Source organism: Oncorhynchus mykiss, chromosome 1, assembly GCF_057628025.1.
Source record: "Oncorhynchus mykiss isolate SJ-2025 chromosome 1, ASM5762802v1, whole genome shotgun sequence".
Lineage (NCBI taxonomy): Eukaryota > Metazoa > Chordata > Actinopteri > Salmoniformes > Salmonidae > Oncorhynchus > Oncorhynchus mykiss.
Genome location: NC_143022.1, coordinates 7,349,616 through 7,365,018, shown reverse-complemented (window position 1 = coordinate 7,365,018; position 15,403 = coordinate 7,349,616). Strand labels below are relative to the sequence as shown.

The 15,403-nt window shown below is 42.7% G+C and overlaps 1 protein-coding gene across 1 annotated transcript in view; it reads right to left on the bottom strand.

The window, feature by feature from the left end:
• alpi.2 (alkaline phosphatase, intestinal, tandem duplicate 2) overlaps nt 1-6,118 on the bottom strand; it is a 28,123-nt gene extending 22,005 nt beyond the window's left edge. The window contains exons 1-2 of the mRNA XM_021610103.3: nt 5,697-6,118; nt 1,434-1,550 (exon numbers count right to left, since the gene is read on the bottom strand). Coding sequence (XP_021465778.2) covers nt 1,434-1,550; nt 5,697-5,769 — 190 coding nt within the window. The 5' untranslated portion in view covers nt 5,770-6,118. The remainder of the gene's footprint in view (nt 1-1,433; nt 1,551-5,696) is intronic.
• Nucleotides 6,119-15,403: the final 9,285 nt, after the last annotated feature.

Genomic DNA, 15,403 nt, shown 5'->3' with positions numbered 1-15,403 from the left:
ACCCCTACTCTGTTCTTTCCCCCTGACCCCTACTCTGTTCTTTCCCCCTGACCCCTACTCTGTTCTTTCACCCTGACCCCTACTCTGTTCTTTCCCCCTGACCCCTGATCTGTTCTTTCCCCCTGACCCCTGATCTGTTCTTTCCCCCTGACCCCTACTCTGTTCTTTCCCCCTGACCCCTACTCTGTTCTTTCCCCCTGACCCCTACTCTGTTCTTTCTCCCTGACCCCTACTCTGTTCTTTCCCCCTGACCCCTACTCTGTTCCACCCCCCGACCCCTACTCTGTTCTTTCCCCCTGACCCCTACTCTGTTCTTTCCCCCTGACCCCTGCTCTGTTCTTTCACCCTGACCCCTACTCTGTTCTTTCCCCCTGACCCCTACTCTGTTCTTTCCCCCTGACCCCTACTCTGTTCTTTCCCCCTGACCCCTACTCTGTTCTTTCACCCTGACCCCTACTCTGTTCTTTCCCCCTGACCCCTACTCTGTTCTTTCACCCTGACCCCTACTCTGTTCTTTCCCCCTGACCCCTGCTCTGTTCTTTCCCCCTGACCCCTGCTCTGTTCTTTCCCCCTGACCCCTGATCTGTTCTTTTTCCCTGACCCCTACTCTGTTCTTTCCCCCTGACCCCTACTCTGTTCTTTCACCCTGACCCCTGATCTGTTCTTTCCCCCTGACCCCTACTCTGTTCTTTCACCCTGACCCCTGATCTGTTCTTTCCCCCTGACCCCTGATCTGTTCTTTTTCCCTGACCCCTGCTACGTTCTTCTTTCCCCCTGACCCCTGCTCTTCTCTTTCCCCCTGACCCTGCTCTGTTTGACCCCTGCTCTGTTTGACGCCTGAACCCTGCTCTGTTCTTTACCCCCTCACCCCTTCTCTGTTTGACCACTGACCCCTGCTCTGTTTCACCCCTGACCCCCCCTGCTCTGTTCTCCCCCCCTGACCCTTGCTGGATGAACAACCTACTGGTAGTGGCGGCTATACTGTTCACCTCACCAGCAGCTAGAACTTCATCTTGGGACTGAGTTGTCTTGTGGCTTGTGTTTTTGAATGTTTGTAACCTTCCCAAGGCTTACAAGCAAATTGCCTTTTAAAACTGTCTGTGGTGGCCTGGTATCGGTAGAACCTGTGTTTTGACACATGCATACAGCATACATCATTCAGCGAAGCGTATTCCCCTCCAAGCATTTTGCCCATTCAATAACCTATCCCTGGCCTCAGGGGCCATTTTGATTGCATATGGGGTGGGACAACATAACGGGTCTGTATGAAAATGTTTTGCCATTCAAAGCTATTTTTTTTTATTGGGCTCTAGCTTCCATGAATTCAAATGTTACCCTTTAAATCACATAAATAGACACATTTATGCCCCCCCCCCCCCCTTCATTCTGTCCATAGTGGAAATCATGCCAACACTTAGCCCCATCTCACTCACCATCTCCCAGGAACAGAATAGAGTTCTTAGCCCGACGGACGTTTGGCTTCATATCCAGAGCTTTGTGGAGGGCCTGCTTCCCCTTGTTGTTCCAGTAGCTGGGATGCTTCTCATTCTCTAAGGAAGAGCAACAACATTTTGTTACGTTTGTTTTTATTCATGATATTGTCCACGTAGTTCCAATAGCTCAGAGACTTTGGTTCTGGGAATATCAGGGTTGGAGGTTTACAAGGGTTGTGATTTCTGCTTAGGTCAGATATTAATTGGTGTTTAAGATCACTTTATTGGTCAATTTGCCTACAAGGTCCAACCAAAATGTTTACTTTAACCCAACCCCTCCAAAAGACACCTACAGTACCAGTCAAAAGTTTGGACACACCGAATCATTCCAGGGTTTTTACATTTTTTTTCTATTTTCTACATTGTAGAATAATAGTGAAGACATCAAAAGTATGAAATAGCAAATCTGGAATCGTGTAGTAACCAATTTTTTTTTTAAATCAAAATATACAGTGCCTTGCGAAAGTATTCGGCCCCCTTGAACTTTGCGACCTTTTGCCACATTTCAGGCTTCAAACATAAAGATATAAAACTTTATTTTTTTGTGAAGAATCAACAACAAGTGGGACACAATCATGAAGTTTAATGACATTTATTGGATATTTCAAACTTTTTTAACAAATCAAAAACTGAAAAATTGGGCGTGCAAAATTATTCAGCCCCCTTAAGTTAATACTTTGTAGCGCCACCTTTTGCTGCGATTACAGCTGTAAGTCGCTTGGGGTATGTCTCTATCAGTTTTGCACATCGAGAGACTGAAATTTTTTCCCATTCCTCCTTGCAAAACAGCTCGAGCTCAGTGAGGTTGGATGGAGAGCATTTGTGAACAACAGTTTTCAGTTCTTTCCACAGATTCTCGATTGGATTCAGGTCTGGACTTTGACTTGGCCATTCTAACACCTGGATATGTTTATTTTTGAACCATTCCATTGTATATTTTGCTTTATGTTTTGGATCATTGTCTTGTTGGAAGACAAATCTCCGTCCCAGTCTCAGGTCTTTTGCAGACTCCATCAGGTTTTCTTCCAGAATGGTCCTGTAATTGGCTCCATCCATCTTCCCATCAATTTTAACCATCTTCCCTGTCCCTGCTGAAGAAAAGCAGGCCCAAACCATGATGCTGCCACCACCATGTTTGACAGTGGGGATGGTGTGTTCAGCTGTGTTGCTTTTACGCCAAACATAACGTTTTGCATTGTTGCCAAAAAGTTCAATTTTGGTTTCATCTGACCAGAGCACCTTCTTCCACATGTTTGGTGTGTCTTCCAGGTGGCTTGTGGCAAACTTTAAACGACACTTTTTATGGATATCTTTAAGAAATGGCTTTCTTCTTGCCACTCTTCCATAAAGGCCAGATTTGTGCAATATACGACTGATTGTTGTCCTATGGACAGAGTCTTCCACCTCAGCTGTAGATCTCTGCAGTTCATCCAGAGTGATCATGGGCCTCTTGGCTGCATCTCTGATCAGTCTTCTCCTTGTATGAGCTGAAAGTTTAGAGGGACGGCCAGGTCTTGGTAGATTTTCAGTGGTCTGATACTCCTTCCATTTCAATATTATCGCTTGCACAGTGCTCCTTGGGATGTTTAAAGCTTGGGAAATCTTTTTGTATCCAAATCCGGCTTTAAACTTCTTCACAACAGTATCTCGGACCTGCTTGGTGTGTTCCTTGTTCTTCATGATGCTCTCTGCGCTTTTAACGGACCTCTGAGACTATCACAGTGCAGGTGCATTTATACGGAGACTTGATTACACACAGGTGGATTGTATTTATCATCATTAGTCATTTAGGTCAACATTGGATCATTCAGAGATCCTCACTGAACTTCTGGAGAGAGTTTGCTGCACTGAAAGTAAAGGGGCTGAATAATTTTGCACGCCCAATTTTTCAGTTTTTGATTTGTTAAAAAAGTTTGAAATATCCAATAAATGTCGTTCCACTTCATGATTGTGTCCCACTTGTTGCTGATTCTTCATAAAAAAATACAGTTTTATATCTTCATGTTTGAAGCCTGAAATGTGGCAAAAGGTCGCAAAGTTCAAGGGGGCCGAATACTTTCGCAAGGCACTGTATATATAACATTTGAGATTTTTCAAAGAATTGCCAACGTTTGCTTTGATGACAGCTTTGCACATTCCTGGCATTCTCTCAATCAGCTTCACAAGGATGCATTTCAATTAACAGGTGTGTCTTCGTAAATGTTAATTTTTTGGAATCTCTTTCCTTAATGCGTTTGAGCCAATCAGTTGTGTTGTGACAAGGTGGGGATGGTATACAGAAGATAGCCCTATTTGTTAAATGACCAAGTCCATACTATGGCAATGACAGCTCAAATAAGAAAAGAGAAACGATAGTCCATAATTACATTAAGGATAAGTCGTTTTGGCAAGTCAGTTAGGACATCTACTTTGTGCATGACACAAGTCGTTTTTCCAACAATTGTTTACAGACAGATTATTTCACTTATAATTCACTGTATCACAATTCCAGTGGTTCAGAAGTTCACATACACTAAGTTGACTGTGCCTTTAAACAGCTTTGAAAATTCCAGAAAATGATGTCATTGCTTTAGAAGCTTCTGATAGGCAAATTGACATAATTTGAATCAATTGGAGGTGTACCTGTGGATGTATTTCAAGGCCTATCTTCAAACTCAGTGCCTCTTTGCATCATAGGAAAATCAAAAGAAATCCACCAAGTCCTCAGAAAAAAAATTGTAGACCCCCACAAGTCTGGTTCATCCTTGGGAGCAATTTCCAAACGCCTGAAGGTACCACGTTCATCTGTACAAACAATAGTACGCAAGTCTTAACACCATGGGACAAGGCAGCTGTCAAATCGCTCAGGAAGGAGACTCGTTCTGTCTCCTAGAGATGAACATACTTTGGTGCGAAAAGTGCAAATCAACCCAGGACAGCAAAGGACCTTGTGAAGATGCTGGAGGAAACAGGTACAAAAGTATCTATATCCACATTGAAATGAGTCCTATGTCGACAAACCTGAAAGGCCACTCAGCAAGGAAGAAGCCACTGCTCCAAAACCGCCATAAAAAAGCCAGGCCACGGTTTGCACCTGCACATGGTGACAAATATCATACCTTTTGGAGAAATGTCCTCTGGTCTGATGAAACAAAAATAGAACTGTTTGGCCATGATGACCATCGTTACGTTTGGAGGACATTCGGCTTGCAAGTCACCATCTAAACCGTGAAGCACAGAGGTGGTAGCATCATGTTGTGGGGGTGCTTTGCTGCAGGAGGGTCTGGTGCACTTCACAAAATAGATGGCATCGTGAGGCAGGAAAATTATGTGGGTATATTGAAGCAACATCTCATGGCATCGGTCAGGAACTTAAAGCTTGGTAGAAAATCGGTCCTCCAAATGGACAATGACCCCAAGCATACTTCCAAAGTTGTGGCAAAATGGCTTAAGGACAACAAAGTCAAGGTATTGGAGTGGCCATTACAAAACCCTGACCTCAATCCTATAGAAAATGTGTGGATAGAACTGAAGAAGCGTGTGCGAGCAAGGAGGCCTACAAACCTGACTCAGTTACGCCATCTCTGTCAGGAGGAATGGGCCAAAATTCACCCAATTTATTGTGGGGAACTTGTGGAAGGCTACCCAAAACATTTGCCCCAAGTTAAACAATTGAAAGGCAATGCTACCAAATACTAATTGAGTGTATGTAAACTTCTGACCCACTGGGAATGTGATGACAGAAATAAAAACTGAAATAAATCATTATCTACTATTATTCTGACATTTCACCTCCTTAAAATAAAGTGGTGATCCTAACTGACCTAAAACAAGTAACTTTTACTTGGATTAAATGTGAGGAATTGTGAAAAACTGAGTTTAAATGTATTTGGCTAAGGTGTATGTAAACTTCCGACTTCAACTGCACATGTGATGTGTGATACATGTCATATTGCATTACATTTATGTACGTTAGTCCCTATCATATTTTGTCACACATGACAGTTGTTACTCCTAAAATAATTTAAAAAAAGAAAAGTCTATCCATCATCCTGATGAGTAGATCTTTGTTATGTTTCTCTTGTTAAAAATATTTTTTATTCATTATTGTTCAACATGTATGAATAGACGTCGATAACCAATTCATTGCAGATAACGTAAGAATACCGTAAATGAATTGCTTAATTGGTAAACCTATACCAAGCAAATAAAACAGTTGTTTACCTGGGATGACAGATGAAGTCCAATCCACCGATAGAAATAGGATTAATCCAATGAGGGTATGTTGACTAGCCATGATGTGTGCTATGTGCTTAGTAATGACATTAGGACATCTGAACAAAGTTAGGAAGGTTGAAGCACTGTTAGTGGTCCCATTTATGACCTGAATGTGGTGGGTTCAAAGGGCAAATGTGTAATCCTCGCCATGTGAGAGGACACACACACACACACACACACACACACGTACACTCACACACATGTACACTCACACTGACACACACACACATACACACACACACACACACACATACAGAGTTGCAAAGAAAAAGCCATATATCAGACTGGCCAATAAAAAGAAAAGATTAAGATGGGAGAAAGAACACAGACATTGGACAGAGGAACTCTGCCTAGAAGGCCAGCATCCCGAATGTACTTGTCCTCTTGCTCAGTTATGCCCTGGGGCCTCCCACTCCTCTTTCTATTCTGGTTAGAGCCAGTTTGCGCTGTTCTGTGAAGGGAGTAGCACACAGAGTTGTACGAGATCTTCAGTTTCTTGGCAATTATTCGCATGAAATAGCCTTCATTTCTCAGAACAAGAATAGACTGATGAGTTTCAGAAGAAATTCATTTGTTTCAGTCCATTTTGAGCCTGTAATCGAACCCACCAATGCTGATGCTCCAGATACTCAACTAGTCTAAAGAAGGCCAGTTTTATTGCTTCTTTAAACAACAGTTTTCAGCTGTGCTAACATAATTGCAAACAGGTTTTCTAATGATCAATTTGCCTTTTAAAATGATACACTTGGATTAGCTAACACAACGCGCCATTGGAACACAGGAGTGATAGTTGCTGGGCCTCTATACGCCTTTGTAGACATTCCATAAAAAATATCCCGTTTCCAGTTAGTGGGGCAAAAAAAGTATTTAGTCAGCCACCAACTGGCGGCGTAGTGTGTTACTGATGGTAGGCTTTGTTACTTTGGTCCCAGCTCTCTGCAGGTCATTCAATAGGTCCCCCTGTGTGGTTCTGGGATTTTTGCTCACCGTTCTTGTGATCATTTTGACCCCACGGGGTGAGATCTTGCGTGGAGCCCCAGATTGAGGGAGATTATCAGTGGTCTTGTATGTCTTCCATTTCCTAATAATTGCTCCCACAGTTGATTTCTTCAAACCAAGCTGCTTACATATTGCAGATTCAGTCTTCCCAGCCTGGTGCAGGTCTACAATTTTGTTTCTGCTGTCCTTTGACAGTTCTTTGGTCTTGGCCATAGTGGAGTTTGGAGTGTGACTGTTTGAGGTTGTGGACAGGTGTCTTTTATACTGATAACAAGTTCAAACAGGTGCCATTAATACAGGTAACGAGTGGAGGACAGAGGAGCCGCTTAAAGAAGAAGTTACAGGTCTGTGAGAGTAAGAAATCTTGCTTGTTTGTAGGTGATCAAATACTTATTTTCCACCATAATTTGCTAATAAATAAATTAAAAATCCTACAATGTGATTTTCTGGATTCTTTTTGTCATTTTGTCTGTCACAGTTGAAGTGTACCTATGATGAAAATTACAGGCCTCTCTCATCTTTTTAAGTGGGAGAACTTGCACAATTGGTGGCTGACTAAATACTTTTTTGCCCCACTGTATATATATATATATATCCACTACATAAACCAATAAATATCCACTACATAACCCTATATATACACACACTACATAACCCTCTATATATTCTCTACACCACCCTATATATATATCCACTACGTAACCCTCTATAGATCCACTACGTAACCCTATCTATATCCATATCTGTCGTTCTGCCCCTGAACAGGCAGTTAACCCACTGTTCCCAGGCCGTCATTGAAAATAAGAATTTGTTCTTAACTGACTTGCCTGGTTAAATAAAGGTAAAATAAAAAAATAAAAAAAAAAAATCCAGGGGAGTGTGCTACGCCAGTGTGCTTAGCTGCCAATTTACAAATAAAAATGATCTTACTCTTAATTTTTTAAATTTAACTAGGCAAGTCAGTTAAGAACAAATTCTTATTTACAATAATAGCCTACCCGGGAACAGTTCTTACCCTGAACAACTACCTTGTTCAGTAGCAGAACAACAGATTGTTTACCTTGTCAACTCAAACCAGCAACCTTTCAGTTACTGGTCCAACGCTCTAACCACTAGGCTACCTGCCGCCCCGAAAGTTAAAGTTAATCATCTGATCATATAACCTATCCTGTCCTGTGTCCACTTCATCAGCAAACTGTTGTCTACAGCGCATCCGTGAAAAACAGATTGGGCAAGTCTGTCATGTATCGCAACAGTTTGTGTGGCAAAACTTAGCATAGAAAAAAATGGAACGGAAACACATTAAACTCAAATAAGTTGTGGAAATTGGCCAAATGAATGGCTGCAACGTGAAACAAAATGGCTGCAACTTGAGAATATTTTATTAAAGTTAATTTCAGACAGTATTTTTGAAGGTTTCATATATCATACATATCTTGGTACAGTAGTATAACTGACCTTTCCATTGTACAGTGAGTTGGGTTCAAGGAGGAAGGAGAGCAAATCAACAAATTTATTTTTATTTTTGGAGATATTCAAAACAAATTTCTACAAATGTGTAAAAATACAACGTCTTCATACAAAAAAAACATTCATTTTCAAAATCAACAACAAAAACAAGATTATAATGCTAATATGAGGTACAATCTGAGGAAGACAATTGATCTGGTAACAAAAAGGTCAAAATACACCATTTAAACATTTGCTAAATGACAGTTAACTTCCTGTTTACTTCTAAACTGTGTCCATAATACAGGTCAGTGGGAGCATTTCATCCTAAATGTTCTCAGAACAACAACAGAACAACCTTTGACTTCCTTTGACCATTGGCCAAGCCAAGGGATCTAAGCAATAACAGGGTAAAAAGACTGATGAAATTAGAATGAGCTGTATTTTCCGTTCCCCAGACACGTATTAAGCCTAGCACTTGTCTAAGAAGCATATGGAACATTCTTTTTAGTCCGGACTAGGCTTAACATCAAAAGGCTCCTTCTTTCTCCACTTCCTGTCTGAATGACGTGCCCAAAGTAAACTGCCTGTTACTCAGGCCCTGAAGCCAGGATATGCATATAATTGGTACCATTGGAAAGAAAACACTTGGAAGTTCGTATAAATGTTACAATAATGTAGGCAAGTATAACATAATAGATATGGTAAGAGAAAATCCAATGAAAAACCACCCGGAAATGTAGTTTTTTTGAGAGACCATGCTCTTCCAATGGCCAGTATAAGGGCATACTCAATTCAAGCTCCCAAGATGCAATTTCTACGGCTTCTACTTGGTGTCAGTAGTCTATGTTTGAGGGTTCAGGCTTGTAATTTGAAAAACAATTAAGAAATAACAGTTTTAGTACAGGGACACAGTCTTGGAAATCCGTGTTTGCGCACGACCAAGAAGACAAGACGCACCTTTCCTATTACTTATTTCCGTAAGAAATACTATAGTTTGATTACATTTAAGGGTATCTGAGGAGTAAATAGAAACATATTTTGACTGGTTGAAACAAAGTTTAGGGGTAGATTTTCGGATTCCTTTCTTTGCAAGTTGAACACGTGGATTACTAAAATCAATGGCGCCAACCAAACAGACTTTTTGAGATATAAAGAAGGATTTTATCTAATAAAACGACACTAAATGTTATTTCTGGGACCCGGGGACGTCGTTAGCCCCCCCCCCTAAATAAATCAATATATCAGTCAAAATATTTTCTCTGTGATTTCTTTTTTTTTCGTCAACCGTTCCATCGCATCTTAAACTGCTTACTGGGCAGGCACTAGGACCTGGGGGAGGCTGCTGCACACGTTGGTGACAGTTAGGTCTACTTGTATCTAACATTTTGGTTAACGTTACTGCTGTGGCTTGAGACTGCTAGCTAACAGGAAACTGACAGGAAAAGGCTCTGACAGGACGGATTCATGCAGATAGGCTACGATGTGAATTTGTGGTAAGGTAGAACAGAGAGAGAGAGAGTATTCACTATTATAGACTTTGGTCATAATCAAAGCGTTGTTAACCAATACGTGTTTAAGTGAGGCTGCCTGTAAGTTACAGTGTAACAGACGTTACGAGCTACCTAACGGTAACGGTGTCTTTTAAACGCGACATAAGTTATGTGGCGATGATATCTAGTTAACGTTGTATTTAATGTAGTTTTGCAATCTGTGCCAGGCTATAAATGAGACAGATGACGTAAAATCATGCACATATCTTTTCATACTCAATTGTTTTCATTCAGTAAGGCCATTGTAAAACAATGATAAGGTCATGTGTAGAAAAGGTGACATAGTGTTGATCACAATGTCATTGTATTATCCTCAGTTTTTTCAACTGCAGGCTAGCTATTGACTAACGTTAGATGGATATACGGACATTCTTCAAGAGAGGCAGTGCCAACAGCTCTGACGAAGGCCAATCCTGAGAGAAATGAAGATTTTACCAGTTCAAACAAACAAATTAAAACTTAAACTGATTCATCACCTATTAAGCCTTGAGTTATTGTCTATGTGAGTTTAATAACAATACATGTCAAAACACAGCAGACAAGAATGAGGGAAAGAAGCTGGAGGCTGTCAGGGCTGAGGGAGCATGTCTGATGGTTAGTGATTACAAAAAAAGCAAGTAGATGTTTAAGCATTCAGTTAAATTTGTACAGCATATATCTTACCTTTGTTAGGCATAAATAAATGATGTTCATGATATCTTAAAGGGTCATGCAGAAAGAGAGGTTTCTGTGAAAGGCAGAGATCAACATGTGAGCTGTGTAAGTGAAAGAGGACAAGCATGCCCAGAGAAAGAGGGACAAGAAACAGATCCAGAGAGAGAGGGAGAACAAACAGATCCAGAGAGAGAGGGAGAACAAACCGATCCAGAGAGAGAGGGAGAACAAACTGATCCAGAGAGAGAGGGAGAACAAACCGATCCAGAGAGAGAGGGAGAACAAACAGATCCAGAGAGAGAGGGAGAACAAACCGATCCAGAGAGAGAGGGAGAACAAACAGATCCAGAGAGAGAGGGAGAACAAACTGATCCAGAGAGAGAGGGAGAACAAACAGATCCAGAGAAAGAGGGAAAACAAACAGATCCAGAGAGAGAGGGAGAACAAACTGATCCAGAGAGAGAGGGAGAACAAACAGATCCAGAGAGAGAGGGAGAACAAACCGATCCAGAGAAAGAGGGAGAACAAACAGATCCAGAGAGAGAGGGAGAACAAACCGATCCAGAGAAAGAGGGAGAACAAACAGATCCAGAGAGAGAGGGAGAACAAACCGATCCAGAGAGAGAGGGAGAACAAACAGATCCAGAGAGAGAGGGAGAACAAACAGATCCAGAGAGAGAGGGAGAACAAACAGATCCAGAGAGAGAGGGAGAACAAACAGATCCAGAGAGAGAGGGAGAACAAAAAGATCCAGAGAAAGAGGGAGAACAAACCGATCCAGAGAGAGAGGGAGAACAAACCGATCCAGAGAGAGAGGGAGAACAAACCGATCCAGAGAAAGAGGGAGAACAAACAGATCCAGAGAGAGAGGGAGAACAAACAGATCCAGAGAGAGGGGGAGAACAAACAGATCCAGAGAGAGAGGGAGAACAAACAGATCCAGAGAGAGAGGGAGAACAAACAGATCCAGAGAGAGAGGGAGAACAAACAGATCCAGAGAGAGAGGGAGAACAAACAGATCCAGAGAGAGAGGGAGAACAAACCGATCCAGAGAGAGAGGGAGAACAAACCGATCTAGAGAGAGAGGGAGAACAAACAGATCCAGAGAGAGAGGGAGAACAAACCGATCCAGAGAAAGAGGGAGAACAAACAGATCCAGAGAGAGAGGGAGAACAAACCGATCCAGAGAGAGAGGGAGAACAAACCGATCCAGAGAGAGAGGGAGAACAAACAGATCCAGAGAGAGAGGGAGAACAAACAGATCCAGAGAGAGAGGGAGAACAAACAGATCCAGAGAGAGAGGGAGAACAAACAGATCCAGAGAGAGAGGGAGAACAAACAGATCCAGAGAGAGAGGGACAAGAAACAGATCCAGAGAGAGAGGGAGAACAAACTGATCCAGAGAAAGAGGGAGAACAAACAGATCCAGAGAAAGAGGGAGAACAAACAGATCCAGAGAGAGAGGGAGAACAAACTGATCCAGAGAAAGAGGGAGAACAAACCGATCCAGAGAGAGAGGGAGAACAAACCGATCCAGAGAAAGAGGGAGAACAAACAGATCCAGAGAGAGAGGGAGAACAAACCGATCCAGAGAGAGAGGGAGAACAAACCGATCCAGAGAGAGAGGGAGAACAAACCGATCCAGAGAGAGAGGGAGAACAAACAGATCCAGAGAGAGAGGGAGAACAAACCGATCCAGAGAGAGAGGGAGAACAAACAGATCCAGAGAAAGAGGGAGAACAAACTGATCCAGAGAGAGAAGGAGAACAAACAGATCCAGAGAGAGAGGGAGAACAAACAGATCCAGAGAGAGAGGGAGAACAAACAGATCCAGAGAGAGAGGGAGAACAAACCGATCCAGAGAGAGAGGGAGAACAAACAGATCCAGAGAGAGTGGGAGAACAAACTGATCCAGAGAGAGAGGGAGAACAAACCGATCCAGAGAGAGAGGGAGAACAAACAGATCCAGAGAGAGAGGGAGAACAAACAGATCCAGAGAGGGAGAACAAACCGATCCAGAGAGAGAGGGAGAACAAACAGATCCAGAGAGAGAGGGAGAACAAACAGATCCAGAGAGAGAGGGAGAACAAACTGATCCAGAGAGAGAGGGAGAACAAACCGATCCAGAGAGAGAGGGAGAACAAACCGATCCAGAGAGAGAGGGAGAACAAACAGATCCAGAGAGAGAGGGAGAACAAACAGATCCAGAGAGAGAGGGAGAACAAACAGATCCAGAGAGAGAGGGAGAACAAACAGATCCAGAGAGAGAGGGAGAACAAACAGATCCAGAGAGAGAGGGAGAACAAACAGATCCAGAGAGAGAGGGAGAACAAACCGATCCAGAGAGAGAGGGAGAACAAACAGATCCAGAGAGAGAGGGAGAACAAACAGATCCAGAGAGAGATGGAGAACAAACAGATCCAGAGAGAGAGGGAGAACAAACAGATCCAGAGAGAGGGAGAACAAACAGATCCAGAGAGAGAGGGAGAACAAACAGATCCAGAGAGAGGGAGAACAAACAGATCCAGAGAGAGAGGGACAACAAACAGATCCAGAGAGAGAGGGAGAACAAACAGATCCAGAGAGAGAGGGAGAACAAACAGATCCAGAGAGAGAAAGTAGCCAAGCCGCTGCAGCAACTCCTTCCAGAAATGAAAGCGATTTAATTGACAAAGACACTGGGCCCAGACAAAGCTGGATAGCTGGATAGCCACCAACACAAAAGTTTTGGTACTCAGAAAAGGGCATTTCAGCAATGCTGGTTTGAGAAATACAATCGTGCAGAGTCCTCTGTCCACAAAAACACAGCTTTCTGCTTTCCATCTAGAGTTTTTTGGCAAAAACATTCAATTTGATTCTTTTGTCAGTAATGGCTGCAAAAATTGGAAAAAAAGCTTTGTTTATCTTCGGTAAACATGAAATGGCACAAACACAGAGACAGTGTTGTGGCATGGGAAAGCTACCAGGCAACTAGCAGTCATCGGAACATTGCTCAGATTTGAACATGTGCCCATGCTAGTGATATTGCAGAGAGAAGGGAGTATCTGAGGAGAATTGTTGCGGTCACCTCAATGTTAGGAGGACAGGGACTCTCTTTCCGTGCCAATGATGAATCTAGTGAAAGCACAAATAGAGGGAACTTTCTTGAATGTATGGAGCTTTTGAAGGAGTTTGATCCTTTCCTGTAAAGGTACAATACTCCATCAAATGCGATGTATGTCTCTCCAGAATCTCAGAATGACATGATCGAATGCTGTGCTCAAGAGATTATGGACACCATGGTCTCTGAGATGTCAAAATCTGGAATGTATACCATTATGGCGGATGAGACCAGGGATGGGCAGTCTGAACAGTTTTCTCTGTGTGTTAGATATGTGACAGAGGGGACAGTTAAGGAGCGTTTACTAGCACTAGCAGAAATCAAGTCATTTGATGCCAAATCGATAGCAGATGAGTTGCAACAGCAACTCCAAATGAGAGGTGGTAGCAGGCGTAAAGTGCGTTGCACAGACCTATGATGGTGCAGCTGTCATGAGTGGATCCAAAGGAGGTGTGCAAGCACATTTCAGAGTGCTGCATCCGGAGGCAATTCATGTACATTGCTATGCTCATGAGATTCATCTGGTGTTGTGTCATACTTGCAGGGCTATTTCAGAGGCTGCTGAATTTTTCAGTTTCTTGGAGAACGTGTATTCGTTTTTCAGTACATCCCTAGTTAACCACCACAAGTTCAAAGAAGCTCAGTCCAAACTTGGAATAGCATCAGCTGAACTTGAACAGCACTCAAACCCTCGCTGGGCATGCCAGCTGAGGTCCATAAATGCAGTCCTGGACACATTAACCTGCTATTTGTGATTGTCTATCTGCCATTGGATCCCCCATGGCTGTCGGTCTGAGAGCAAAGCTTCATCAGTTCTCCACTGTGTATTTGCTACTGATGTTTCAGTCCCTTCTTTCTATAACTGAGGGACGGCACACGTTCCTCCAGAAAGAGACAGTAGACCTGGCAGAAGCTTGTTTCGGCAAACAAGCTGTATGTGACACACTGATAGGCAAACGCACAGATGCATTCGCCACAGAACCAAAGCACTCTGTGAAATTCATAATATTCCAGGAGGCCGATGCAGCAAGAAAGCACAAACAAAGGAAAATGGGAGATTTTGTGGTGGAGACCTCCTTGGGGTTAGACACAGAATTGACATGTTCCTAAACAATGAAAACAGAGTTGTTGCTCCCCTGCTTGGACAGGATGGTTTGTGAGCTTGACCAGCGATTCTTGACTGTAGATGCAGGTCTGCTCGAAGACATACAGGCATGCAGCCCCAACTCAAAACACTTCCTAGATACATCATGCTTAACTGAGTTTGCCAAGCAGTATTGATGTTAAAACAGAAGAGATGTTGGTGGCCAGAAACTTTTTTGCCTGGAAAAGAGAGGCTGGATGTCCTCCCAAAGATATGCTTGCTGGGCATAACCTCCTGGAGTATCATGTGTTTCATTCATTCAGGTTGCCCTCACAGTTCCAGTGAGAAGCTGCTCTGGTGAAAGGTCTTTTAGCGCACTGTGCCGGCTGTACTCCTGGTTGCGTAAGACACTGGGTCAGAAAAGGCTTGCAAGTCTTGCAGCCATGTCCAATGAGGGTGAAGTGCTTGGGGCACTAAGCCACAATAGTGTAATTGACCGCTTTGCCACCTTTAAAAATAGGAGGTACACTTTGATGCGTCCAACCACAAAATAAGCATCGAAAGAGAGAAGCAGGAGGAGAAGTTCTTTAATATAGGTTGTAATATTTGTTTGGGATCTTATACCTTTATCAGATTTTATTCCTAATAATTTTCCAGTTTTTAAAATCGTATTATGCTCATTAGTTGAATGTAGTTTTGCCCCATTGTGCCCCGTTTTGCCCCATTGTGCCCCGTTTTGCCCCATTGTGCATGATACTGTTTAAGAAGTTCCATGTGTCTGAATTATTGGGTTCATTTTGAGCAACAAATTTAT